The 25,855-nt window shown below is 42.4% G+C and overlaps 3 protein-coding genes across 5 annotated transcripts in view; 2 read left to right on the forward strand and 1 right to left on the reverse strand.

Moving 5' to 3' along the window:
- Positions 1 to 315: 315 nt before the first annotated feature.
- On the reverse strand, positions 316 to 9,156 carry ids (iduronate 2-sulfatase). Of its 2 annotated transcripts, none has more exons than XM_075480882.1 (13): positions 8,954 to 9,156; positions 8,472 to 8,608; positions 8,209 to 8,386; positions 7,969 to 8,057; positions 7,382 to 7,582; positions 4,957 to 5,127; positions 4,749 to 4,875; positions 4,181 to 4,351; positions 3,754 to 3,860; positions 2,310 to 2,423; positions 1,932 to 2,042; positions 1,630 to 1,755; positions 316 to 1,537 (listed from the first exon to the last, which is right to left on the reverse strand). In XM_075480882.1, the coding sequence occupies exons 1-13, from the start codon at positions 9,027 to 9,029 to the stop codon at positions 1,457 to 1,459; spliced, it is 1,689 nt and encodes a 562-aa protein (XP_075336997.1). In that variant the 5' UTR covers positions 9,030 to 9,156; the 3' UTR covers positions 316 to 1,456. The 2 variants fall into 2 exon arrangements, with proteins under 2 accessions (XP_075336997.1, XP_075336996.1); XM_075480881.1 differs by having other exon boundaries at positions 8,924 to 9,156.
- An 863-nt stretch (positions 9,157 to 10,019) lies between these two features.
- dcps (decapping enzyme, scavenger) lies at positions 10,020 to 14,340 on the forward strand. The gene is made up of 6 exons (XM_075480541.1): positions 10,020 to 10,252; positions 10,578 to 10,728; positions 10,852 to 10,997; positions 11,084 to 11,197; positions 13,487 to 13,597; positions 13,718 to 14,340. The coding sequence occupies exons 1-6, from the start codon at positions 10,049 to 10,051 to the stop codon at positions 13,982 to 13,984; spliced, it is 993 nt and encodes a 330-aa protein (XP_075336656.1). The 5' UTR covers positions 10,020 to 10,048; the 3' UTR covers positions 13,985 to 14,340.
- Positions 14,341 to 16,234: 1,894 nt separating this feature from the next.
- LOC142397490 (uncharacterized) overlaps positions 16,235 to 25,855 on the forward strand; it is a 49,976-nt gene continuing 40,355 nt past the window's right edge. Inside the window, exon 1 of one of the 2 annotated variants that reach the window (XM_075480884.1) lies at positions 16,235 to 16,340. In XM_075480884.1, the coding sequence (XP_075336999.1) occupies positions 16,276 to 16,340 (65 nt within the window). In that variant the 5' untranslated portion in view covers positions 16,235 to 16,275. The remainder of the gene's footprint in view (positions 16,341 to 25,855) is intronic. The other variant, XM_075480883.1, reaches the window with a different exon arrangement.

Consider the following 25,855-nt stretch of genomic DNA (forward strand, 5'->3'; position numbering starts at 1 on the left):
TTTAACTGTTCAAAGAAAGCATGTTCACCACGAACGTTCGCCACTGTTTGAGACACTTTATAAAGTAACTAGACAATCTTTGATTGAATGCACCTCAGCTCTCGGGGGCCCCCTAGTGGCTCGGGGCTCCAAGCAGTTGCCTGCCTTGCCTGTTGACAAGGTGCGCCTCTGCCCTCCACAGAGCTGGAGCTCTGGTTTAAAAGATGCTCCGATGGAACAAACCACAAAGATAAGCTCATCATTTCCTCGTCAGTGTCTGTATGGATAGTTTGTTACCGATTAAACCCACAGCTCAGCATGGAAATGTGCAAAAAAAAAAAAAAAAAGGAAATTTGCTCATTCAATTCCATTGTAGGATTTCTTCAACATCCTGACAGACGAGAGAACCCTCTGATGATACCGGATTCATTTGTATCCCATTAACATGAAACTGGTGCGGTGTACAATAAAGGTTGGCGGATCAAATCCCTTCCATTTGTTGTCGGACCTGAACTTAAAGCTGAAATTGCTTTCCTCCAAATTACCACACCACAAAATGCTCAGGACACTCGCTTTCATTTACATCAAATTATGAAGGATGGCTTTTGCTCACTTTAGTCCGTTTCTCTGGAATTCATCTGAACCGACTGTCGAAGGGGAGACGCCAAACAGCTCCAAGTGGCAAACCCAAAAGGAAATGTCATGAAACTTAGCACTACATTACAATAGTGCAAGTCCCAATTAACTGTTGCAGTTCAAAGTGAAAGACTAAACCTAAAGGTTCCCTTGAAGCCGTTTCATGAGACATCATAGCTCTACAGGTTTTCCAAAAGAAAAACTTTCAGATAGTTGTGGCTGATCATCAAAGCGTAATGCTTCCTAGTAACTGGGGCCACTAATGTCTGCATGTTAAATATAAGCAAGCCAGCTAGAAAGGAGTGGAAACTGTAAACTCAGTTTTTTTTCCCCCCCTACCAGCAGCTCTGAATTTGCACATCAACATCTTGTTAGTACAGCACGTTCCAAGTATATAAACTCGCCACGTATACATTTGTCTTGTTGTACAGAGGAAACCATATGGCATAAGCCAAGTGACCTTTAATACATGCTGTATTCAACTTTGAATAAAGCGTTTCCCCACCACACTTTAAGCTTTTATGCTAAACTACTGACTGGCTGCTGGATTCATCTTCCTGATTAGAGTGCACATATTACAGTAATGAGCTACTGGAGGAGATTAGCACAGTACTAATACAACATGGGTGTCCACACACATACGTACAATTTTTTTCTTTAATTCACTTGTACTCGAGATAAAACAGTCTGAAGTACCAAGTTCAAACAATAAATATGGATACCACATAATACTGAACATGTGTCAATTATATCAACTAAACAGCTTTAAATATTTTTTTCCCTTTCGTCCATCCGTCTTCCTTTTGTTCTCGTCCCCATCTGTTGCGTTGCAGTCTCGTCATCACACCCTCGCTCTGCTCGTCTTCATCCCTGCTGTGAGGTAGTGAAACTGGAACTTCAGTCTCATCTGCAGGCTCACATTCTGGATGACAGCCAACAAGTAAACAAGAAGATAAATCAGTAGATGAAAGAGGAACTGAGGGGGGGGGGGCTCTAAAACGTACTGAAACTTACATGAGGAAGGCTGGCCATCTTCCTCATCATCACACTGTGGTCAGACTCACTGTAGATGTTCCTGTCCTGACCCGGGTCGTCGGCTAACATGTAGAGCTCTCCAGCATGGACGTCAGATACATTCACCTAGGTGAAGAGATGGATGAGTCAGGCCTGGGTGATCGGTTTCTGTTATGGAAATGAAAATGCCCCCAAACATATGTGACACAAGACGGATGGATCTATCACGCTCAACTCCCTAAGCAGAACCTAACACAATCACACAGGCAGATAAGAGAAGGCACCGTACGCCACACGCCTACCTGAAAGGTGTTGGGGTTGAAGCCCAGCCACAGTGTGTATCTGTAATCCCAGCAGCGCAGGGAGTAACCCATCACCGTTATGTCTTTAAGGTCAGGGAGGTCAGAGTTCACCTAAAACAAGAACTTAGAGCTATGATTCATCTTTAAACTGCAGACATCTCTCTGTACTGCTGTCAGATCTGCACGCTGGAAGGGTGGCAACTTGGGTACGAGAGCAGCATGAGTGAAATGCTGGACCTTCTCTACTTTCTACATTTTAAGACAGAGTTCATAATCATCTTACTGAAAGTACCAGCTTTGTTGTAATAAAGGCATGCCTGCCTCACACTCTGGAAACAACAGTGATTAAACCTTTTTTTGCCTTTTGGAAAACGCTACCTGTGGGGTATCAGCAGGTCGAGGGTATTGGCTATAAGCCATGATTTCTGTATTAATTCTTTCTCTGTGTTGATATCTGTAAGCCAGGTTATCTCCTTCTGTACACAACTCCACCTGAAAGCAAGCAAGCAGATAAAGTGAAGGAAACACATGTCACAGTCAGCTGGATCGCATTAAAGGGGAAGTTGTGTTTTTTTTTTTTTAAAAACCTGGACCTTATTTCTGGCATAAAATAAGTTCATCTACTCACTGATAACAGTTTGGTGAAAGTCGTCGTCCTGCGTAAGCTATTTAGATCACTCGAGATATATCCATATAACAGCTCATCTACTGGGATGACAGACGTGCGCTGCTGCAGCACAGCTCATTCACTCGGCCATCTTTACACGGAGTTTGCTACTGCTAGTTTTGTGCAACATGGCAATAATGAACCATGTTATCAGCAGCAGAGGCGTGCATTGATGATATCATCCCAGTAGATGCCCCGTTATATGGATCGGATCTTGAGTGATCAAAATAGCGTCCAAAGGACACAGACTTTCACCAAACCGTTGTTGGTGAGTAGATGAACGCATTTTAAGCCAGAAATAAGGTCCAGGTTTTTATAAAAGAAAAAAAAAAAAAAAAAAAACTTTAATTTTAACAAGCGGTTTGTTTGGGTCTCTTTACAGAGCGCTTGCTTCTCGACTTTTTTTTTGTGGTCGTGTTAATGCAATGCCATTTCAACTCATGGCACCTGAAACTGCAAATATCTGTTCTGCTCGATGTGAACGAGAGGGATCTGAAGCAGGTGGTTTTCAAATTAAGCCGATTACAATCGTCCAATATGGAGAGTGATTTACAATGTGCTTGCTTTTGAATCTCATTTGTTCTTCAAAGCTTTTAAGTAACAAGCTTTGTTTCACTTGTTACCGAGACTAAAATATATACCAGAGGCTGAATCTGCAGCCGCGCGAGCAGCTCTGAGGCTCCACAGAAACACAGCTCTGCTTTGAGCCTCAATTAACTGCAATTATTGTAATAAGCCGTTTTGATGTTTGTTGTAAAGGGAATGCAGCTAAATGTTGTGGATGTCCATTTTAAATGAGATCAGAAATAATATTAGATTTTATGGAAATTCTATTCAATATGTCTAGGATGGTAGCGTGGCAGTTGCGCTGGCACCCATTTAGTGACGCTCCGCAATATGAGCCATCAACGTGGCAGCGAGGAAGTCCTGTGGCCTTGCGTACGACAGTGCGCACGCCTGATCGTGCGCAACTTTACTTAAGACAATGTAGCATTTTCTAATCTGCTGTGACATTTTGAGTCGGTTTAAAAACGCACCCAAATCACATGTCAGAAACACCTCAGACTCCTTTCGAGGCGCCAATCTGAGCTCTAAAACTTTTCCAATCGAATCTACAAATGTCAACAAGGATTTGAAAATGCCTTCTATCAATACCTGGAAAGAACGTTCAGGACAGGATTTTGGTTCTTTTAGGCCGGCCAGGAAGGACACAGTAGGAAAGATGTCCACCAGCTCCACCATGTTTCTTATAACTTTGGCTTCTAAAAGTGAGAGGGTCATATAGTTGGAGTTTTATTTAGCCATTGAGGGAAAAGGCAGTCATGATATCCATGAGATGTTCCCATTTAATGCACTTAGATTTAACTGTCATTGCATCATTTGTATGTTAATTAAAAACCATCTTCAGTCAAAAATATTTTCCACTAGAGCTCACAAGTACATCAAAGACTTCATTAAAGTTAAGCTGTCATATTAGTAAATGTTTAACACGTTTCAGGAAAGACCTAATACCTTTTTTTAAAAAAAAAAAAAAAAAAGTACATTTCATATTACCAATTTGCTTTTAGCAGAGAGGCCTTACTCATGAAGCCGTGATGCGATCTTCTTAAAACATCAATAAGAGGGAAATTTGACTCTCCCGGCCAGTTAAGGCCTGCTTTTACACCAGGAATGAACATGATGAGGGGGACGTGTGTCGTCACGTCAAAATTCGAGTATTTGGCCCACTCGCCGTGTTCACCTAGAGACCAACCTGTGCCAACATGGATTACAAAAACAAAAAGTGATAAAAGACGTTAGTTCAAAAACACCAAGGAAGACGGGAAAGGTAATGAGTCGGTCAACCATACAAATGCTTTAAATGTAGGGAATACATCTGAGGCAAGTTATTCCATCTCATTTTACATTTGAAGACTCATTGAGCTTGTAATAAAGAAATTCCCAAAGGACACATTTAAAACAGAGTTTTTTCAAATAGGGAGGAACTGCAGACAAAGACCTGCAGTTTTAGAGCACAGGAAAACTTAGCTGTTACAGCACTGCCACCTGGTGGTCAAAGACAACTGCATCCCCATGTGCACATAGAACCTGAAGAGAGATTTTAGAGATGTATTCTCCTAATTGCTATGAAGAGAACACCATCAACCAACCGTGATCAGAGGTGAACACAATCAAAGTGCTGTTAGCCAGCCCCAGATCGTCGAGCGCGCTGAGCAGCCTTCCAACCTGAGCGTCCATGTAAGACACAGCGGCGTAGTAGTGCTGACGGATACGCAGCTGGAAGACATGAGATGAAGCGTCGTTCATTTCAGAGAGAAGAAATGTGACATGAGATTTAAAAGGACAGACATGTCACACCTGGAAGTCTTTGGGAATTGGGCCATAAGGGAAGCTAACGTTGAGTTTTTGGACATCGTCCCTCTTTCTCACGTCCGTCCAGGGGTTGTAGGCCACAGGTGGAAGGAGTTGGGGGACGTCCGGGTCGGGGGCCAGAGTCATATTTTCGAGGGGATATAAGCTCAGGTACTCCTGTAAAATGAAAACAATGCACTTCAAAGCGCAATAAAAAGCTAAAGCATGCATGCACAAGGAAAAGAAAAATAGGTGGAATGTGACAATGTGACATAGCTCAGAAATACGTTACAATTAGTCACATATGATTGGCCAAGTTACCCAAATACTAAAGTGTTAAGAATGAAAAATTGATTTAGTTAAGATGCAAACTACTTATTTTGAAGCATATTGAGCTTTGTCCCAACTCCAGCTGTACAACTCTGTTCTTATTTTCAGAGTCATCACTTCCTGGTTTCTGTTTCAGCATTTAAGACCAACAGCTTGCATCTAAACCACCACCGTGACGGCGGTGGTTTTGGGTCTTCCCCATTAAATCTAGACTAGGAGTTTTTAAAGCACCACTGCTATTGCTGTCCACTGGTTCCGAGTAACCTTGGAATGCTCTATGTTTGTTGCCTTCAACACATTTTGTCCATGCTATAACCATCCATCTTTGTTCCCCGACAGCGTTTACGAAGCCTTTGTGTGCGTTTTAGTTAAAGACTCTTTGTCTAAAAGGGACACCGTTAAGCAAAACTGCTTGGTGCAGGACAACAACTTTCACTTTTCCCACTCCACATGCTCGGCTGTATTTGTGCCCACATTCACTAAATGAATTGCATATAATGCGTCCCCTCAGAGAATGAATGCGTGTCTGTGTGAAGTGCATTATTCAAATTCCACCAGAACAATTTACTGCATCCATTTTAGAGCAGACAATGAGTAATTAGGCGTTTGCAGACCATGGGTGGGCTTTACCAACTTGTGTTGGATGTCCGTAAATCCAAATACTCAGTGTTCACAGTTCTTTAAAAAGCAACTTTAAGGAATCTTTTGCAAAGAGTCAAATTATTTATGAACAGTGACCATTATCTTGTCATCAGATTTGTGATTCAAATAGGAACATTAGCGTCTCTGGGAGAGAAAAAAAAAAAAGCTAATGCAATAACAATGTGACTGAGCACTGCCACTCACCCAGTTATCTCATTTTACAGCATTGTCAAGTCATGGAGATCACATTAGATGTGCGGGGCAGCAGCTGCTAGTCAGAGCTTCCTCCCAGTAGTCAGTAAAGGACTGTCCAGGCAGTGTCACTCAAACTGTTGCACATTTTGTTTGGGTTTAATGAAAAGCAAACTGCGAAGTAGAGACAGTTTACCGAGTGCACAGCAGCTGTGTTTTTTTGTTTGGTTTTTTTTAAACTCAAAAAACATTCAGACGCCTGTTCCTGCAAACAGACCAGTCTCGCATCTTACCACATCAGTTGTTTCCAGCTGCTAAAAATAACTCCAAACAGGTTTGATGTGAACACATGAAATTAGTTAAGGTTTCAGAATCTGCTTAGATGGAAAAAGTGAATAAATAAAGATGTATCTGACAGCTTGTTGGCAAATCTCTGCTCTGCTGCCAACACTTTACAGTCTGTAGTAACAATCTGTCAAAGCAAACTTATTCTTAAATTCTAATAGTAAACAACTGTGATCCCGATTCCAAAATGTGCTGTGTAAAATATCAAAAAAGACAGAATGTTTTATTCACAACAGAAAACTACTTAAAGGAAGAATATTTGCTCATCTTGAATTTGATAGCAGCAATGAGTCTCAAAATGTTTGCAAAGGACCATGTTCACCACTGTGCAGCGTCCCCTCTTAACAGAACCGAGGACAGCAGGTGCTGGACTTTTGAAGAGGAATGTTGTCCGGTTTAGGATTCGAGCTGCTGCACCCCCATACCATCAGTGTTACAGGGCTGACCGCCCTGTGATGGACTGGTGACCTGTTGAAGATGTACCCTACCTATCGCCTAGTCGCAACTGAGATTGGCTCCAGCCCCTCAACTCTGAATAGGATGAAGCAGGAAAATGCTCAACTTTACTTCCGAGAGCCTCCGTCTCTCTTGGGTGCTCTTTTTATACTGACCTGTTGCACATTGACCTAATGAGTTGGAACGTGTTCCTCCAGCTGTTAGCACCACTTACTTTTCCAGCCTTTTGTTACCAAACTTCAGTCCAAACTTTGAAATGTGTTGCTGTTGTCAAATTCAAGAAGAGTGAATATCTTTCATGAAATATTAACATTTGATGTTTACTATGTGCTACTGTGAATTAAATATTGTTTTAGGAGCTTTGCAAATCTCTACATTACATTTTTGTTTACGTTTACAAAGCATCCCAACTTTATTTGGAATTGCATTTATAGATTAACAGAAATTCTGACATCAACTCGCGTACCTGTGGAATCCTGAACGGTATGTGCGGCTTATGAAAGCCCACAGCCAGGAAGAAAGGAGTGTCATCTTTTGCCCGACTCTTCAATAACCTCACAGCCTCGTCTGTGCTCTCCAGATCAGGGAGGGTTCCCCCTGGCTGCTCCGTCACGTTCACTGCACATAGCAAGTTGGCATGGAGTTGACCGTCCTCTCCTTTACACATCTGGAAACGACGTGTTCATTACAAAGTATGAGAAGTCATGTCTTCACACGGTTCCTGCCTAGATATGACACGTCATTCATTTTGTGAACAGCCGCCTTCTGGTTAGACCAACATTCAGTCTCCTATTAACTTGTTTTTTGGCTCAGTTATCTTCTCTACCAATGAAAAGAGTTTCTGGTTACAAAGCTGCTATTTGGTGATGTGGATCTACTACAAGGAGTTCAAGTGCTTGCTTGCTCAAAACAGTTGCCTTGCACAGGTGAAAACGGCACTAAGAATCGAACAAGGGAATCTTCATTCAGAACTTTGAATAGTAAACTGAACTTTCATCTTTTTATTTATCTGTTACACAACACTGGGGGTATGTGTGTGTGTTTTGTTCATACCTTCTCTTTCTCAAATCTAAATGAAGCTGGGTGGTAGGCAGGGATGGTCCAGCTGTAAGGGTAGTCATCAGTGTGGTTAGAGGCAATTCCTATAGAAGGAAAGTATGGCATCAGCTGTTATGGCTACTCAACTGGAGAGAACATATACGGGGAGATTGTGTTCCTCTCAGGCTCATCATCAACCAGTAAATATAATTATTTGCTCAGTTAGCCCAGAGAGAATAAATATAGTTATCTTACCTGGATGAAATACCTTTCCCACGGACATGGTGTAGTACCCTTTAGATTTAAAGTACTGTGGCAGAGTCGTGTAGTTCCCAGAATGGACTCTCCAGTAAGATTTGAAGTCATAGAGCCTGGTCGTGTCTGGTCTGCGACCAGTTAACATGGACGTACGACTGGGAGCGCACACAGCTTGCTGACAGGTGACATAAATGCATGTTCAAACATTTCAGTTTTGTCCAAATAACTTCACCGCTTTGACACACGTAAAACTCCCTTACCTGAGCGTACGCATTGAGAAATACTTTGCCTTTAGACGCCAGCTGGTCAATGTTCGGTGATTTAACCAGCTTGTCTCCATAGCAACCCAGGGACGTCCGCAAATCATCCGCCAAGATGAATAGGACGTTTTTCCTCTCTGAAAACAAAGACGGACGCAGACGAGTCACGTTTACACGCAAAATATGAAACAGCCAGACAGAGTTTAATTGAGTTTGAAAGTACGGGAGCTTAACATTAGAAAAATAACTAACCTGAAAGTTTAAGAAAAAAACTTCAGCTTAATGACACACAAAACACCACAGGAGTACATTAAATTAACAGATTGTGCTAACACGAGCCCCTTAATAAGCACCCATTAACGTTAATGTCAGCTAACGAAGTTAGAGCGCGACCGGAATCTTTCACATAACACAGAATGTTTTAACTCATTAAAGAAGCCAACGACGTTTACCTCCACTCACTCGAGTACCAAACTGTTTACCTGTGGTCGCATCAACAGCAAGTGTCAGAGTACGAAGGAGCAGCAGGAAAAGCCATATGCGGTCAACTTCGTACATTCTTGTCTCGCGAAAACGACAGCAGACACTATACCGCTGCTTCCCTCCCGCAGACCAATTCGCCTGAACACAGTTCGACGTCTTTACAATCAAATGTGTCAGCTGTGGTGTTTAAATTACTTCCTGTTAACGAGTCACCAGACTGCTGTGTTTTCATTGGTCCATTCAGCAGTCGCTCCGCCACGGAGGGTTGATTGTATTAATGCGCAGTCCTTTTTACTACCAGGCCGGTCTGTTTAACCTAAGAAATAATTGAAATTAACCAAATCAGGGAATTTTCTCATATCTCTCTACATATCTCTCTACGTAAAACCTCTGTGGACATTTTTTTCTCTTAAAAAAGTCACAATTACCCCAGCTCTCACAACGCATTGTTTGTCTTTATGGAGTTAAATCAATTGAAATAGTTCAATCAATTGAAGTAATTAAATCAATTTAAGTAGTTCAAGTGATTAAGCAGATTAGGGGAAAAAAACACAATCTTGAAAGCACAGCAGCACAGGACGGGCGTAAAATGCCAAATGTACATTTTTTGTGTTTAAAACTTTCCCAGGGTTACATAGTTTGTTGCTGATAATCCGCTAACTTCACATTCTGCAGAGATGGGAAATGAAGACGTCTCACTCTGCGCGGAGCTGGCTGTCGTTAAGGAAGCAATGTAATTACCAGTCTTCCTCTTTGAAATTAGACGGATTGAGCATATAATAACAATAATGATAATAATGATAATGTTCTCAACTGCCAAATTTTATCATTCTTTAGAATTTCTCTCTAGACACTATTTCAACTAGGAAATCATTCATTTACACGAGACGTACAGGAACATGTTGAGCAACTTTATTCTTTTTAAAAATCGTTTAAAATATGCAGGCTTAACAGTTTAAGAAGAGGAGATGCTTTCAAAACCAACACAAATGCTCATTTGGGACCAAATTTGACGAGTTTCTTTGAGTACGATGTTGAGTGAGATATGACTTCATACATAGACGATCTTTGGTCACCGAAGCGGCTACACGGACATGGCAAACGCGGCGGCTAAACGTGAAGCTATCAGCGCTGAAAGTGATACCTTTTCCCAGGAAGCGAAAAGGGCAAAAACAGATCACGAGAAAGGACAAGAAGATGGGAAAGAATCTCAGTGTGAAAATATCCTGGCCGGATTTAAAACATCCAGCGTCTTGAGTGATTCTGCCCGGGAGAAAATCATGTTTATCCACGGAGAGGTATTCTTCGTTTAAGCTAGCTAAACGCACATTTTTTTTTTACATTCGGCATTAAGCGAATTATCACTTAACTTATGTGTTAGGTAGCGGTTTATTGGGAGAATGAAAGATTCGTATAGTCAAATTCATTGAAAGTGTGAGTAATTTGTAAGGTGAAGACACAATATCAACTCCCCGTTTTATATTTCAAAATAAGAGCCTGGACTACATTGGTTTAGTGTTTAGGTTGATTTTAAAGACACTGTGGAGGGACTCGTGTGCAGTTATGTATTTGCTCTGATAAGCCAGGCAGAAATTGAACTATTGAACATGTGTTTGTGTTCAGATAGCTGATCAGGACGCTGTGGTGATCCTGGAGAAGACTCCATTCAGAGAGGAGACCCTCACTGAGCTTCTCAGAGGTTCCTCACTGAAGCTGGAGATGAAAAACGATATCTACAGCAGCTATCGGCTTCAGGCTCCTCCTCACCTCAATGGTATGACCATACAGGGGAAAAACTAGGGGATTGCTTTTTTTTATATATATATCTGGCAGCCACTTTGGTCACCCAGAGGAAAGCAAGATAACCTGTATATTTCTGTTCTGTTTTGATTTGCAGAGATTAAGACCACAGTAGTGTACCCAGCCACAGAGAAGCACGTAAAGAAACACCAGAGGCAGGAGAGTTTCCTGGTGGAGGAGACGGGGGAAGACTATCGGTCCATCACTCTACCCTATATTGAGAAGCAGAGCTTAAGTCTGCAGGTCGAATGACTGAAATCAGCTCCTCTGTTATGGTGTCCAGTTTGGAACGCACATCGTAAACCTTTGTCTTCGTTTTCTCCCACCAGTGGGTATACAACATCCTGGAGAAGAAGGCAGAGGCTCAGAGGATAGTTTTTGAAGATCCTGACCCAGAGGTTGGATTTGTCCTTCTCCCCGATTTAAAGTGGGACCAAAAACAGGTAAAAGACCACAAAAACTGACCGCTAGGAGTCCGTTGTCGGTTTCCCTCCTGACTAGTAATGTGCTAAAAGTAAAAGGCTGTAGACTGGAAACGACCATACAGTATAACTCCCTCCCTGTAGGTGTGATCTCACTTTCAGAGCAATGTAATGTAGGTCTTCCTCTGCCAGTTTTTACATAGTGGGAGAAAAGGCTTCTTCTGATGGGGCTTGGTATCTGCGCACTCGCTAACCGGTGCTGTGGTCTGGTTTTGTGTGTGATGAACTACAGAACCTTGTCTCCAGTAAAGTCAGAAAAGACATTGACACAGCGTGGGATCATCTTGACAGAGAACGGAACAAAAAGCCAGCTAAGAAGAGCTTTGGAATGTCTTCCAAGAGGCCTGGAGAACTATTCCTGAAGACTACTTAGCCCCTTAAAAGACAAAGGGCTCTTGCGGCACTTGTGTATAAAAGAAAAAAGTCTGTATCAACATCAAACCCATGAGAACACCTTTAAAAGTGCATACTGATGAAGTCCATCAAGAGCCTACAAATAGAAAGGTTGAGCTGTGCAATGGAGTGTGGAATAAATGAGTGTTTATATTTATTCCTCTGGCAGAAGGGCACCCTGAAGCGTGGACCTGATGGTAGGCGCTGATGCTCCTCATAGAGGATATGAGAGGGGTGTGCCAGTCTAAGGGTATGAGAAGACCCACCGTTAAAGGAACAGCTCTCCACAGGTTAGCGTTGGAACAGATGTTTCTGCTGTTTCAACATCCTGGACTTTTAAGAGAGCCCACAGAGCCAGACTGGGCCCCCGTACTGGAGGATCTTAGATCTTCGTGTCCTCAGAAATAAATCCTTTGCTGGACTTTGTTACAGATATAGCACACATGATGTGACCGTGAAAGGGCTCTGTCCACATACACTCCCAAATACCTGAAGGATACAGATTGTTTTTTGCGGGTTTGTTATGTATCATCACAGGAGCTGGTGTATGTTGTAGCCGTATCATCAGAGCGCTTGGCCAGATGCTGGTCAGGTGCGCTGATAACACAACCTCCCCGTGGAACTCCACTGCTGGTTGTGACCGGGGTGGAGGAGCATGTGCTGGTACATGTGGATTAATGTCCAACTGATACATTTTGGAGGGAAGTGAGTCTGCTTCGATTGCGTTGAACGCAGAAGAAAAGGCTACGAGCAGCCCTCTGGCACCTGTGTCCAAATGTTTGGAAACGAGGTGAGCATCACCACCGCATCATTAGGGCTGCGCTCACCCCCGTATGGGCGAACTGATGAGTTTGTTCTGACGTGACTGGGAGAACAACGATGTGATGATCTTTTTTCAAATGATTTCATCAGCACCGAGGTTCGAGCTACAGGACGATATAGCACCCTCTCAGACATGTTTTCTCTGGGACTGGAACCATGTGTGACATTTTTCCAGACTGACGGCGTGTGTCTAAGGCCTGCTGGAATATGGGCGGCCATACAGGGGTTAGCTTCTCAAAGTAGGTCTTCAGGATAGAGTGTTATACACTTCCTCCAGGTGTCTCCCGTGTGCCCCCCTAATCTTTTCCCTCAGTTCCTTGTCTTTCTTTTTTCCATCCAGCGACTGGACATATTTTTAGAAAAACCTGCATAAAACACTTTTTTTGTGCTTTTTGGCTATCAAATCTGAGCTCTGACTGTGTAAATCAGCAGGCTGCGGTCTGAAGGTTTTTTTTTTCTGGTAAACTACAACTACAGTATCGCATCCATAAGACTTGCTTACCAAAAAAAAATTCCAGTAGCATTCAGAGTTACTCTGTGTTTGCTTTCAGAAAGATATCAAAGTCAAGCATTTATTGACATGTAGTTCTAGAAAATAATTCCAATTAATTTCCCTGAAATTGGTGGGAGTTAAAGAAATGAGAAGAAAGCTCATCGAAGAGGACTCAGGTTGGATTGGAAAGTAAAGATGCTCATACCAAATATTGACCGACAAGCTTGTTGGAACCGTCCAAACTCTATTTTTTGCCTTATTTAAAGTATTTCTATTTATGCTTGCACGTGTTTTTCGGTAAATTGGAGCAACCATTTCCCATTTTACGAGCAAAACAGTGAGGGTGGGTCAAGACTTATGCTCTGCGCTGTACGGTTTTGGTAGAAATAAGTGCATAACATAACAGAGGCAGAGCCACCATAAAACATCAAACATAAAAACTCTGAACTTTCCCTTTAAAAGTCACCAGAGTTGCTGGAAGCCGTGAGTTTAGTTTCATTGGCCACTAACTAGTCTCACAGTGCTCTCTCTTCTGCTTTCAGGTAGATGACTTATACCTGATTTCAATAACATATCAGAGGGGCGTCAAGAGTCTTCGAGACCTGACGTCAGAGCACCTTCCACTGCTGCAGAACATCCTCCAGAAAGGACAGGTGAGGTTGCAACGATCCCTGCGTCGGCCAGGGGGAGTCCCGCCGGAAAGGAAAAGACCACAAAGCGACTTTGCATTGGTTTGAGAAAAGGATGATAACGCCTGTATCACTGTGATTCAGGACGCCATCCTTCAGCGCTACAAGCTTCCAGCCAGCAAGCTGAGGGTCTACCTGCACTACCAGCCCTCCTACTACCACCTGCACGTCCACTTCACCAAGCTGGGCTACGAGGCGCCGGGCTGCGGCGTCGAGCGCGCCCACCTCCTCTCAGACGTCATCCAAAACCTCAAGTCGGACCCCCGTTTCTACGAAACCCGGACGCTGCACTTCCCCCTGAGGGCGGACGACGGGCTGCTCGCCAAGTTCAAGGAGGCGGGGAGGCTGTAGCGAAGGGGGGGGCCGTTTCTCCACCCAGGAGTTAGTTTCATGGTGTGTTTTTAGAGTTAAAAAAGCAGAAGGGATGGAGCCCAGCCTAGTTGTTTCATCCGTGGAGCATTTCACACCAGCTTTTAAAGTTTTTTAATGTTTTTTTTTTTTTCTTTAAATCATGTTCACAGTAGTACTGTGTCCAGAATGTTGATGACTGAATTTAAGTCGTTTTTCTTTTTCTTTTTTTTTTTTTTTTTTACAAATGTTGGATTCAGGAACCTCTTGAAGAGGGAAAAACGGTGTATAAAGCTTTTTAAAACCAGCTTCCTACTCAGGTTGTCTCTGTGAAATCTTCATTTGGATCCATTTGTACACCAATGAGGCGGCCTACTGTCGTCATCGGGGCTTTCGTTTGTTTTTTGAATCCTTAGGTGGGTGCAGCTGTGTGGGGCAAAACCACCGTGCAGGCTGTAGTTTTCTGAAATCTTTTCCAAAGAGTTTTCTTCATGGTGGTATGAGTAAAGCGGTGGACGCGAGACAGCCCTTCAATCACAAGTGACTTAAAGTTTTACATCTCCAACACTAGGTGTCAGTGTTGAACTTTAATTTTAGATTGGAAGAGTTACTGTGACTCAACCTGCAAAACGAAAACAAAATCTCCAGTCTGAATTATATGTTTGGCTCTCTCGGGTCTTTGCTGGATGTTTTTCCTCTTCCCTAGGGATGCACTTCTTCTTCTGTCCTCAAATGTTTTAAGGACACACTACACACCATGCTGAGATACGCCTAGTTTTCAGCTAACAGCTCTTTAGGAATCACCTCATTGCTGCAAAAACACTATTTAATGTCTGCCAAACTGTTTTGTCTTTGGCGTTTTTATAGATGCAACTAAAGAAGTGGGAACAGATGATGTGTCTTTGTGACAGGCTGCTACTAACAAAGTGCCTGAAGATGCCATTTAAAATGGCTTCTTTGCTGAGTTGGCTCATCATTTGAGTTGGGTGTCTTTGTTCAACTTCAGTGATTCACAGGTCAGTGTTTAGGGGCTTAACAAACAAGCACATTCCTCTGAAAATAGTCTAAAAAAAAACAACCCAGCCGTCAGTCAGCCTGGAGAACTATTGCTTGAGGCCACTTTAAAAGATTACATGAAAGTCTGAGTGTTCGGAAGCTAAATATAAATAAATGAGAGCTGGTTCAAAGGTTTTTTCGCACAGAACTGAAAATAAAAATGTCACATCCCATCAAATCAAATGTAACCCAAGTGTGCTCATACAATAGTTTGGGTGCTTAAGTACTAGGTAGAGTTGGTACCCGCCAGAGGTTGTCAGCTACATCCACCTACACACCTCCTCCATTCAAGTCGAACAAACAGAAGCTGTCACGGCCAGAGATGTTTTTGTGGTAGTTGGGATGTTTTAGCCGTTTCTCTCTTTACTACTTTGGATACTCTGAGCTCAAACAGGAATAAACTCTTCCCTAAGAGAGTTCGTGTAGGAGACAGACATCAGTCCCTTATCTCATTAGAAGTCAGGTGGGCGTGGCTTAAGGTGCGTTTAGGCCTACTCGGTAAAAACGTAAACTCCAAAGCGGCAAAAAGAATCCACCCTGCAGATTTGTTCTGTATTGGCCGGTACGTTCAGGACTCATTTAGAACAGTCTTAAGCGGGGTTTTTTTTAACTTTAAAAATGAATCTATTAAAAACAGGGAAGCTGGATGAATATCTGAACATGTCTTCTAAAGAAAACCCAATCTTACCTGAAATCAAGCGTCAGAAAGACAACAATTGAACGCTGGCTGAGTTTATGAGTTATCGTTCTTGAAAATTATATTGATTGGATTTATAAACCATTCTCTGTTTTTATGACAACAAGTCCTGTTTGTAATGTTGTTTTGTGACTAAAATCCAAATGTAGTAGGCTTCTGGAAGTAACACCGAAAAACAGCAATGCTACTTATTCCTTTTCGTTTCTTCTTCTAGTTTCCTTGCCTTCTTTGATCGTTCGTGTTTTCATGTGTTTCATCACATCTTTGTGGGAGTGCTCATGAAAAATGTCAGGGGTATCACTTGGTACTTTTATGCAATTTAAACCCCTTAAATTCCGTCTGGTGAGCACAGATAACAAAGTCTGAAGCCTGTCCTCTGGCCCACAAACGTATATTTAAAAAAAAAAACACGGATTGTGGCCACTTATTTCTTTGAGCTACTGACTTTTCCGTGGCGCCCGTGAATGCAGCACCGCAGAGCAGAGGACGCCAGCGCAGGACTGAGACAAATAATCCAATCATCAGCGCACTAACATCGCTGATGTCTTGGTTCCAGTCTCTGAGGGATGACTTCACTCTGAGACCGTTTGAGGATCAGCAAACACGGTGAGTGTCCACTCTTTCGGCCGAGTTTCTTTTCTGTTTAAGAGCGATTTCAGCATTCTGTTACTCCGAGATGGGTCAGTGGGTGATGTTTGATTGGCAATCGATACATACGATTGATAGAGTGGGCTGTAGTCGTTTGCTGTTGTCTGTTGCATGGGCTGAAGTTGGGGGAGGAAACGTGTGTTGCTGTTTGGGTGATGAATCTGGCAACATTTAGGTCCTGTTGGGGGGTTCTAATTAGTTTTACAAGCCCTGATCCGGGTTTTATCCTCATTTTCTTCCTCTGATATACTAGTGAATCTTAACTGATGTATGTTTATCCGCTTTTCAAAACGGTCCTGTTTGTATTAGTTAGAAATGAGGGAACATTTTTAGTGGGTTGCTTACAAAGACAAAAGTTTGCAAACAAAAAAAAAAAAGTTTTATCCCAGACAAATATTGCCTCTTCCATGTGATGATTCAACCCAAGCAGAGCTGGTTGAGGTCAGTTTAGCTCCCTGTTGTGACTTATTCTGTACAGATTTGGGCCTTTAAGATGTATTTCACACACAGAGCTACACCCACACGAGTAGCTTTGGTAAGTGCTAGTTTAAAGTTGCAATATTTTTTTTTCCAGCCGGACTCTGGCTTTTTTTTTTTTTTCCTTTCTGAGTGATTTCTGAGGCTCAGTGATATTCAAAAAGTTGTAAATGTGTTTTTCCCAACTTCATCTAAGTCACGGCTCTGTGATGCCGTCAGAGCTGTGAGATCATACCAAACACACACACACACTCTGATTCTTCAGTCTTACAGTTTGTCTGTGTGAGCTCAGTGTTTGTTCGAGGCAGGTCAAGGACAGTCCAGATTAAACAGTTATCTTTCACAGTGTGAGAACAACTGTAATCCTGAACGGAGACACCGACTGAGTCAGAATAGAGTTCGTGCTGTCTGTCGGTGTGACAGAAATAAAGACTCCACTGATCTGGGATCTGATGATGTAGGATCGCACAGACCTCAGATCGCAGAGTTTCTTTGTGCTGTGAATAACAACAAAGCCCACTTTGTAGAGCCTCTCAAACCGCAATAAATAATGATGTTACAGTCGTCTCTGGGAAGAAATTGAGGTGGCGTTATCGCGCTGAACGAGGATATGTGAGCTTTAGAGCTTCGGTGCGGTTAATCTGACTGAGGAGCTTGATGTGTTTATGTGTGTGCCCTGTCAACTGTCATGGCCTCCCTGATTACAGAGCTGATCAGGTCATCTGTCACTGGGCCACACACCAAACCCCCTGAGGTGTAACAGAGGTGTTCTGCTCTCTTCCTGCCAGCGAGGAAATGCTACAATGATGAGCAAAGGTGCTGTTGCCTGAATAGCCTCTTATACTTAGACCCTTGCGTCCATTGCTGCCTAGAATGACAGCAAGTTTCATATCAGTTAATACAGACTCTGGTCTGTTGCATGAAAGAAAGCCAACACTTCCTGTGTTATTAAAGGGACAGACCAAAATCTTTTAACATAAAGGTCATTATAATCATGGTGAGCACTGCTCAGGCTTTTTTGTATATTGTCTTCAATGTTTCAAGGGTAAATTTACTGATGAAGAGCAGTGTTCTTTGTTGAAATTGCGGGAAATGAAGCATCAATCATTTTTGGACTCGGAGTGTAAATGTCGGAATATTTTTGCTTGTTTAAAAAAAAATAATAATAATCTTTTCCAAATCTATGACTGCATTAAAACCACTTAAGTTTTTGGGTGACCTGGGATTGTTCTATTATCCATGTTCAACATATTGAACTGAATTAATGTCCTCCTGTTCAGTTCTTTGTTGTCGTGGAGCTGAGGAAGCCTCTGGCTGAACACACCTAGTATGTTATTAAAGGGTGTGCAAGGCTGTCCATTATGCTGAGCCCTATTGCAGAGTTCCCTTTGCACAGTAAGCTTCAGAGCAGTTCTCAGCACAGAATCAGCTTTTTTTTTTTTTTTATCAGTTTAAGTTTCTTTAGCCCTGTAGGATGTATCGGTTGTGGCTTATTGCCAAAAAAAAAAAGATGTCCTTGTTAGCCATACGCTGTTCTTTGGTAATTCAAAGTGGATCAGCCCCGCATCAGTGCGTGCTTACAAACATCGAGCCATTGTTGCAGACTCAGCTGAGTAGACAGCGTGGTTACAGTGGTGTGTTCCATGACTTCAGCTTGCCCTTAAACACAGTCCAATTCGACTCTTGTACTACCTTCCTTTTATCACTTTTTACTCGCAGGTCAAGTAGTGAACGCCACATTTTTCACTCCATCTTACATCACAGGTGGTTTAAAAATGGTTTAATGGTTACCTTTACTCATGATCTAAGGTCCAGGCTGGATTTTTTTGAGCTGGGGTTGGGGATATGTATAATGGGCAGCATGACATTTGACTTTTTATGAAAAACTATCAGTACTTTGCATGTGTTTCTTTAGGAGATCAAAGAAAAAGCAAGGCAAATGTATTCATATTTGATATTTGACCATCATTAATACCGGTCATCTCAGAGAGACATAGGGTCTCAGTAGGGGTATAGCATAATTAAAAAAACCAGGCGAAGTGAAGTGCTTTGTAACATGCATTTAAACAAAACAATAAAAAAGTTGGTAAAAAAGGACGAATGAAACTAAGTAAAAGCAGTCGTCTACTGGACACAGTTTCAAAAGCACATACATCATTCTAAAGGAATCTGTGGCAGAGCCAATCAGAGCTGAAGAACTGCCCCCTTTCTGCCCTTGATTGGCTCAGACCATGATATCCTTCCTCTGGGGTAAAAGCAAACACACAAAGTTACATGCAAAAACAAAAGACCAGCTAATTGTCATGCAACCAGAGAAAAAAAGTTAATCACACAAAGATTTTTAATGCACGTGCACTCTTAAACCCTGGATAAATCCTTAACTTTGTATGAAATTACTTCCACTGTAGTCTGGTGGTATAATGTCATGTCAAACATAGTGGTGAAACATACTGAATACTGTAAAAAGTTAGGTCATTGTTGTTGGTTTATTTTGGATGTTGAACATTGTGAAGCATTTGGTTTGCGACACTTATGCTCCAGGTTGATGTGCAGTAAGTGAATATCAGGGTCTGTGCTGAAGTCATTTGGAAACCGAGCCGACGCCTCTGCGGCAGGTGATGAATGCTAAGATTTGTCCGCCGTGTGTGTACTTCCTCCTTCTTCTGAGCTGTTTTTGACGTCACCATACCTATAGTGTGTTATGGGGCACTATGAAAGATGAGGATGAGGAGACTGTTTTAATTTTTGTTGGCAAATCCAGATAGCTTGTGACTCGCTTGCAGTTTTTAAAGCTGAAGGGAAAGATTTCGAGTTTGTTTTGTAAAAATGTTTTAATTGCAACTTCATGTTCTTCCTGCAGAAACATTCGGGTCAGGCTGACTGTTGATTGTGAGCAGATAAGAGTTTATTATTCAATTCAATTCAAATTCAATTCAAAAATACTTTATTTATCCCAGAGGGAAATTAAATGTTGATGTAGCTCAATTAAATCAAAGAGTTATTATAGATGCTGATGGCTGTGGGCAGGAAAGATTTCCTGTAGCGGTCCATTTTGCATCCAAACTGAAGAAGCCTTTGACTGAAGAGACTCTGTTTTCTGATAACAGTCTCATGGAGAGGATGTTCAGGGTTGTCCATAATTCTCTTGATTTTATGCAAAATCCTTCTTTGCATTATTGTCTCTAGAGGTTCCACAGTCGTCCCCAGAACAGAACCAGCCTTCCTTATCAGGTTGTTGAGTCTTTTTAGGTCCCTGGTTCTGATGCTGCTGCCCCAACAGATGACGCAAGAGGAAATGACGCTCTCAACAACAGACTTGTAGAAGATCTGCAACATCTTGTTGCAAACCTTGAAGGACCTTAGCTTCCTCAAGAAGTACAGTCTGCTCTGTCCTTTCTTGTAGATTGCTTCACTGTTGTGTCTCCAGTCCAGTCTGTTGTCCACATGAACACCAAGGTATTTATATTCCTCAACCACCTCCACTTCTTCTCCCATGATGGAAACAGGGTTTGATCTGACCCTGTTTCTCCTGAAATCTACAATCATCTCCTTTGTTTTGTTAACATTCAAGATGAGATGATTGTTCCCACACCATGCCACAAAGCGGTCCACCAGCTCTCTGTACTCAGCTTCTTGTCCATCTCTGATACACCCGACAACTGCAGAGTCATCTGAATATTTCTGTAGATGACAGGAGTCTGACTTGTACTGGAAGTCTGAAGTGTACAGAGTGAAAAGGAATGGTGACAGTACAGTCCCCTGTGGTGCTCCTGTGCTGCTGATCATCTGGTTAGACACACAATTCTTCAGTCTGACAAACTGTGGTCTGTTTGTCAGGTAGTCATTAATCCAGGTGATTGTTGAGGCCTCCACCTGAGTCTTCTGGAGTTTCAGACTAAGCAGATCAGGCTGGATTGTGTTAAATGCACTGGAGAAATCAAAGAACATGATCCTCACAGTGCTGCCTGCTTTATCCAGATGACAGTGGGTTTGTTGAAGCAGGTGTATGATAGCGTCTTCAACTCCAACTCCATGGCGATAAGCAAACTGCAGGGGGTCCTGATATGTGCTGGTTTGCTTACACAGGTGGGTCAACAGGAGTCTCTCCAGGACCTTCATGATGTGGGATGTCAGGGCAACAGGTCTGTAGTCATTGATATCTGAAGGGTGAGTTTGCTTTGGTACCGGAACCAGACAGGATGTCTTCCACAACAGTGGTACCTTCTCTTGGGTCAAGCTAAGGTTGAAAAGGTGTTGCAGAATCCCACAGAGCTGCTCTGCACAGGCCTTCAGGACTCGGGGGCTGACACCATCTGGACCTGCAGCCTTGTTCCGGTTCAGTCTCTCCAACTGCCTCTTCACCTGACTTCTAGAAACAGAAAAGTGGGAGGGGGAGGCAAAGGGGACAGCAGCATCTCCTGATTGGGTTGATGACAAACTAGTGGAAGCAGAAGAATCCATGACTGAGGTGGAGGTGGAGATGTTACAGGAAAGCTGTGGGTCAGAGGAGGGTGGGATGTCTCTTTGGCTGGGAACAGGAGGGGAGGATGGTGAGCTTGTTCCTGAACTGAACCTGTTGAAGAATGTGTTCAGCTCATTTGCTCTGTCCAGACTTCCATCCATCCGATCCTCCCTCTGCTTGAGGCCTGTGATCTTCTTCATTCCTGACCACACATCTCTGATTTTGTTCCTCTGCAATTTACTCTCAAGCTTCTTTCTATACACCTCCTTGCTCTCTCTGATCTTGACTTTGAGCTGCTTCTGTATACTCCTCAGTAACTCCCTGTCTCGCTCCCTAAAGGCTCTTTTTTTCCTGTTCAATAGTTCCTTTAGCTCACTGGTGATCCAGGGTTTGTTATTAGGGAAGCATCTCACTGTTCTGGTGGGGATGGTGTTGTCCACACAGAAGTTTATATAGTCAGTCACACACTCAGTCATGGCATTAATGTCCTCTCCATGTGGCTTACAAAGAGAAATCCAATCGGTTGCATCAAAACAACCCTGTAAGGCTTCTTCAGCTTCCTCTGACCACTTTCTAACAGTCCTTTTTGTGACAGGTAGTCTCTGGACAAGGGGTTTATATGCTGAACAGAGAAAAACAAGGTTGTGATCTGATTTTCCCAGGGGAGGTCTTGATTTGGAAATGTATGAATCCTTGACATTTGTGTAAAACAAATCCAATGTCTTGTTTTCTCTGGTAGAGCAGCTGACAAACTGTTGAAAAGTTGGCAGTGTAGCAGAGAGTGAGGCATGATTAAAATCACCAGATATTGCCACAAAAGAATTGGGGTGTTGAGTCTGTATCTTAGCAACAACGGAACTGATGACATCACATGCAGTGTCGGCAACAGCTGAGGGTGGAATGTAAACAGCCACCAAAACAACACTGGTGAACTCTCTTGGCAAATAATATGGACGAAAACTTACTGCCAATAGTTCAATGTCAGGACTGCAGAGACGACTCTTCACAGTAACATGTCCTGGGTGACACCATCTGTTGTTGACAAGCACTGCCAATCCACCCCCTTTCCTTTTCCTGCTACTCTTTATATCTCGATCTGCTCGTACAGTCAGGAAGCCCGGCAGAGAGACGCTGGAGTCGGGGATACGATCCTGCAGCCAATGTCTCAGTTAAACACATGATGCTACATTCCCGATATTCTTGCTGAGTCCTTGTCAAGGCTAGAAGTTCATCCAACTTGTTAGCTAACGATCTTACATTTCCCATGATGCAGGATGGCAGAGATGGTTTGAACTTCTTCTTTCTTTCTCTCCTCTTTGCTCCTGCTCTGCATCCACGCGAGCGATGGTGAGTAGGCTTTGGTTGTCTTCCTTCAGCTTATTAGACGACAACAAAGGAAGTTTTTTTTCAGCATCGCCAGGACACTTCAGAAGGCAGCAATGAGACGCATCAATCGTGTCCTGGCGCCCATTTAAAAACGTCACTTTGAGGCCTTTAGGTCATCATCATTCAGTTAAACGCTGAATAAATTGTGTGTGGCCCTCCTGTTGCTTTAGCGCTCACACAAACACATGTGTGAGTGCACAAGTTGAGTAGAAGAGAAGTGTTTTTTTGTTTTTATCGCCCCATAAACCTCAGCTGGGAGCTGAAATGGAGAGAAAGAAGAAGAGATCTCGGCTTGTTCTGTGTAGGATTTCTGTCTCACAAACGCGCACATACACACCACCCAGCACGTAAGGCTTTTGGGCAGAAGTTTGATTACAGGGCTATTTACATTACAGCAGAGAAAGACGGAGAAGAAGGGAGAGAGAAGATGGTTTCCAGATGTTTGGTGGAATTCAGAGTGCTGCGGAGCGACTCCCCTCCTCTTCCTCTGTGCAGGGATCCAGAGGGGTGTGTGTGTGTGTGTGTGTGTGTGTATGTATGTGTGTGTGTGTGTGTGTTATAATGGAGACAATAGGAGACACGAGGAAACCACAAAACTGAGAAGAAGGAGAAGGCGTTGCACTGCAGGAGGGGGTGAGAGAATGCAATGGGGAAGAAGTGATGGGGAAGGGGATGGAAAGAAGAAAGGCAGGGCTTCCTGGTTGACCACAGGTCAAAACATCTAGCTGGGGAAAGTTTATCTCTGTGGAAGCTGTTTTGGCATTGGTAAGAAGAAAATCCACCATATTTAAACAATTATGTAAGCATCTATGTTTTATTCCACAAACATTTGTTGCTTTCTTGTCATGACCCAAGGCTGATCTGATTCTGTTTCTGGCCTCTTTATGTTGTGTGGTCAAGACCGACAAGAATGGCATAAGCCAAAAGGGCCTTCAGTCATTTCTGTACAGGCACTGGGCTGGTACAGAAGGGAACCTGTTGTGCATGGCTCAAGTTAAAGAAACTGAATACCGTGCCTAGTTGAGCCAAGTACAGGCTAGAAGGTGTTCAGCATTGACAGGCCATTGTATTGTTCGCATTACGTAGTATAATTCTCTTGTGATTCGAAGTCCTAGTGGGTTCCCACTACTATCAGTCAACCAATCTGCAACTGTTTTGCCGGACTGAACACCCGGCACATCTGATCTTTATAAAGTATTTATAGCTCTCACACAGACAAGTCTCTTTCGTCATTAACATTACATCACGATACAGAGGGCATGTTTATGCTGTTTATGTTGATGCTGTAGCAGCGTGTATGCTAATCTCTTCAGGGGTTGACATTGTCGAAGATCTTCCGACCTGAAACCTGGTGGCAGGTGCCAGTAAAAACACAATGTGGATTGCCTGCATACATAAAGTCTGGCACACTGGATTCCTTTGTAATCCTGATCTCGTTAGAATCCTTCCAGCTTGCATTATGTCAAAAAACGCTGGCTGCTTATTGACCACCACAATTCTTTTGATTATCAGTTTATCTCTTTTTTTTTTTTTTTTTTTTTTTTTTTAATTTTTGTTTTTTTTATTGTCGTTACTTATGTTCAAAGCACAAAAAATAGTGAAAAAGTCCACGATCAATTCTATGAGTTCAAGGTAACACCCTCCTTCTTTTATCTTGTAAAGAAATGGTTGGAGACTGAAGATTGATAAGACTTCTGTGCTCTCAGAGGAGAAAATAGTCACCCGCCTGATCTTCTGTACTTACTCTGTGTTTCTCTCTTCGTGGGTCCAGCCTCAGGGTCGTTTCAGGAAATACCAAAATCTTTTTTTCTTTTTTTTCTTTTTTTTTTTCTTCGAAGGGAAACTGACCGACATTCCTCTTGGCTCTGTAAACACCAAGTCCTACGATTGATACATGTATACACACATATATCCGCACACACCTTTTGCGAGTAGATGGTTGCATCATGCTCCTGGATTTGTTTGGACTTGTCAGCATTGAGAAATTCATACTGGCATGTATGCAGAAATGTTAGACGGCTATCCTTTGCAAACCTCCTCCTGTCTGGGAGGTAACGTAGTGAGCGGTTCATATGCTGGAGTGGAGGTTATAAATCTTCTTCGCCTTGAGTGTATTATTTAGATTCCTCTGCAAAACACACAGGGTTGAGTTTGTTTTAGGAGTTAAACGTAAAAGCAACATGTCTGGATTGGGTGTGACTCATAAATGGAAAGACGGACTCGATCTGCTGCTGCAGTTATCAGTGCTTTCACAATAACATCTGATGAAGGTGTTGTTTCAATTCAATCCAATTTCATTCATATAGCGCCAAATGTCATCTCAAGGCACTTCAGAGGTTCAAGCCGATTGGAATCCAATTTTTTGTAATCCAATCAAATCCAATTCACACATACGTTTTTTTTAAGTGACAAACATATGACTACACTATGTTAGATTTCCTATTAGCTTTTTAGCATTTCTAGAATATTGTTTTGGCTATTGCTTTAACTTTTTGGTTCCTTCTCACTGGATTTAAATTATCTGCATAGAAGCAAATGCTTGAGCTATCAACTTAAACTTCTTATTAGTTTGAGAGCCTGAAAAGTATGTATATATCTTTATAAACGGTATACATCTGAAAGAGAACAGAAGAATGAATGAGGAAATATACATAGAAATAAATATTGGGAAACTATATAAAAAGACAAAATGACACAAACGCACTCATGTGCACACGTACATACATACATACATGTTTCAGCCTGAGAAGGTCTATATATATATATATATATATATATATATATATATATATATATATATGTGTGTGTACATACATGGAAAAGTCGGAACTAACTTCTAATATTGGCTTTGTAGATGTAACATGAGCTTAGATTCCACAACTGTAGTGTTTATATCCCACCTCAAATGCATTCAGAAACAGATTTTGTTTTATGGTTTAGATGGAATTAGCAATAGAGGAAGTAGTCTCCCCCACAGACCAGGCGCAGTTCATCAAGAGGAAGCAGAAAAAGCCTAAAGCTGACCGGCTCAGAGCACCCGGGGGGGTCTGAACCCGACTCAAACCTCTAAGGATCAGAATGAAGGCTGAAAGCAAAGCAATGACAATGAAATAAAGTAACGGTGAAAAATGTAAAAGAATTCATATTA

This window comes from Odontesthes bonariensis, chromosome 13, assembly GCF_027942865.1.
Source record: "Odontesthes bonariensis isolate fOdoBon6 chromosome 13, fOdoBon6.hap1, whole genome shotgun sequence".
In the NCBI taxonomy this organism is placed as follows: Eukaryota; Metazoa; Chordata; class Actinopteri; order Atheriniformes; family Atherinopsidae; genus Odontesthes; species Odontesthes bonariensis.

Excerpts from the sequence above, each read along its gene's own strand:
- ids (XM_075480881.1), bottom strand. The coding sequence starts at position 9,029 with ATGTACGAAGTTGACCGCATATGGCTTTTCCTGCTGCTCCTTCGTACT. Across the intron at positions 8,609-8,923 it reads TGGTACTCGAGTGAGTGGAG|AGAGGAAAAACGTCCTATTC; the intron begins GTAAACGTCGTT and ends CTTTGTTTTCAG. Across the intron at positions 2,043-2,309 it reads GACCTGCTGATACCCCACAG|GTGAACTCTGACCTCCCTGA; the intron begins GTAGCGTTTTCC and ends TTCTTGTTTTAG.
- dcps (XM_075480541.1), top strand. The coding sequence starts at position 10,049 with ATGGCAAACGCGGCGGCTAAACGTGAAGCTATCAGCGCTGAAAGTGAT. Across the intron at positions 10,729-10,851 it reads GGCTCCTCCTCACCTCAATG|AGATTAAGACCACAGTAGTG; the intron begins GTATGACCATAC and ends TTTGATTTGCAG. Across the intron at positions 10,998-11,083 it reads AGCAGAGCTTAAGTCTGCAG|TGGGTATACAACATCCTGGA; the intron begins GTCGAATGACTG and ends TTCTCCCACCAG.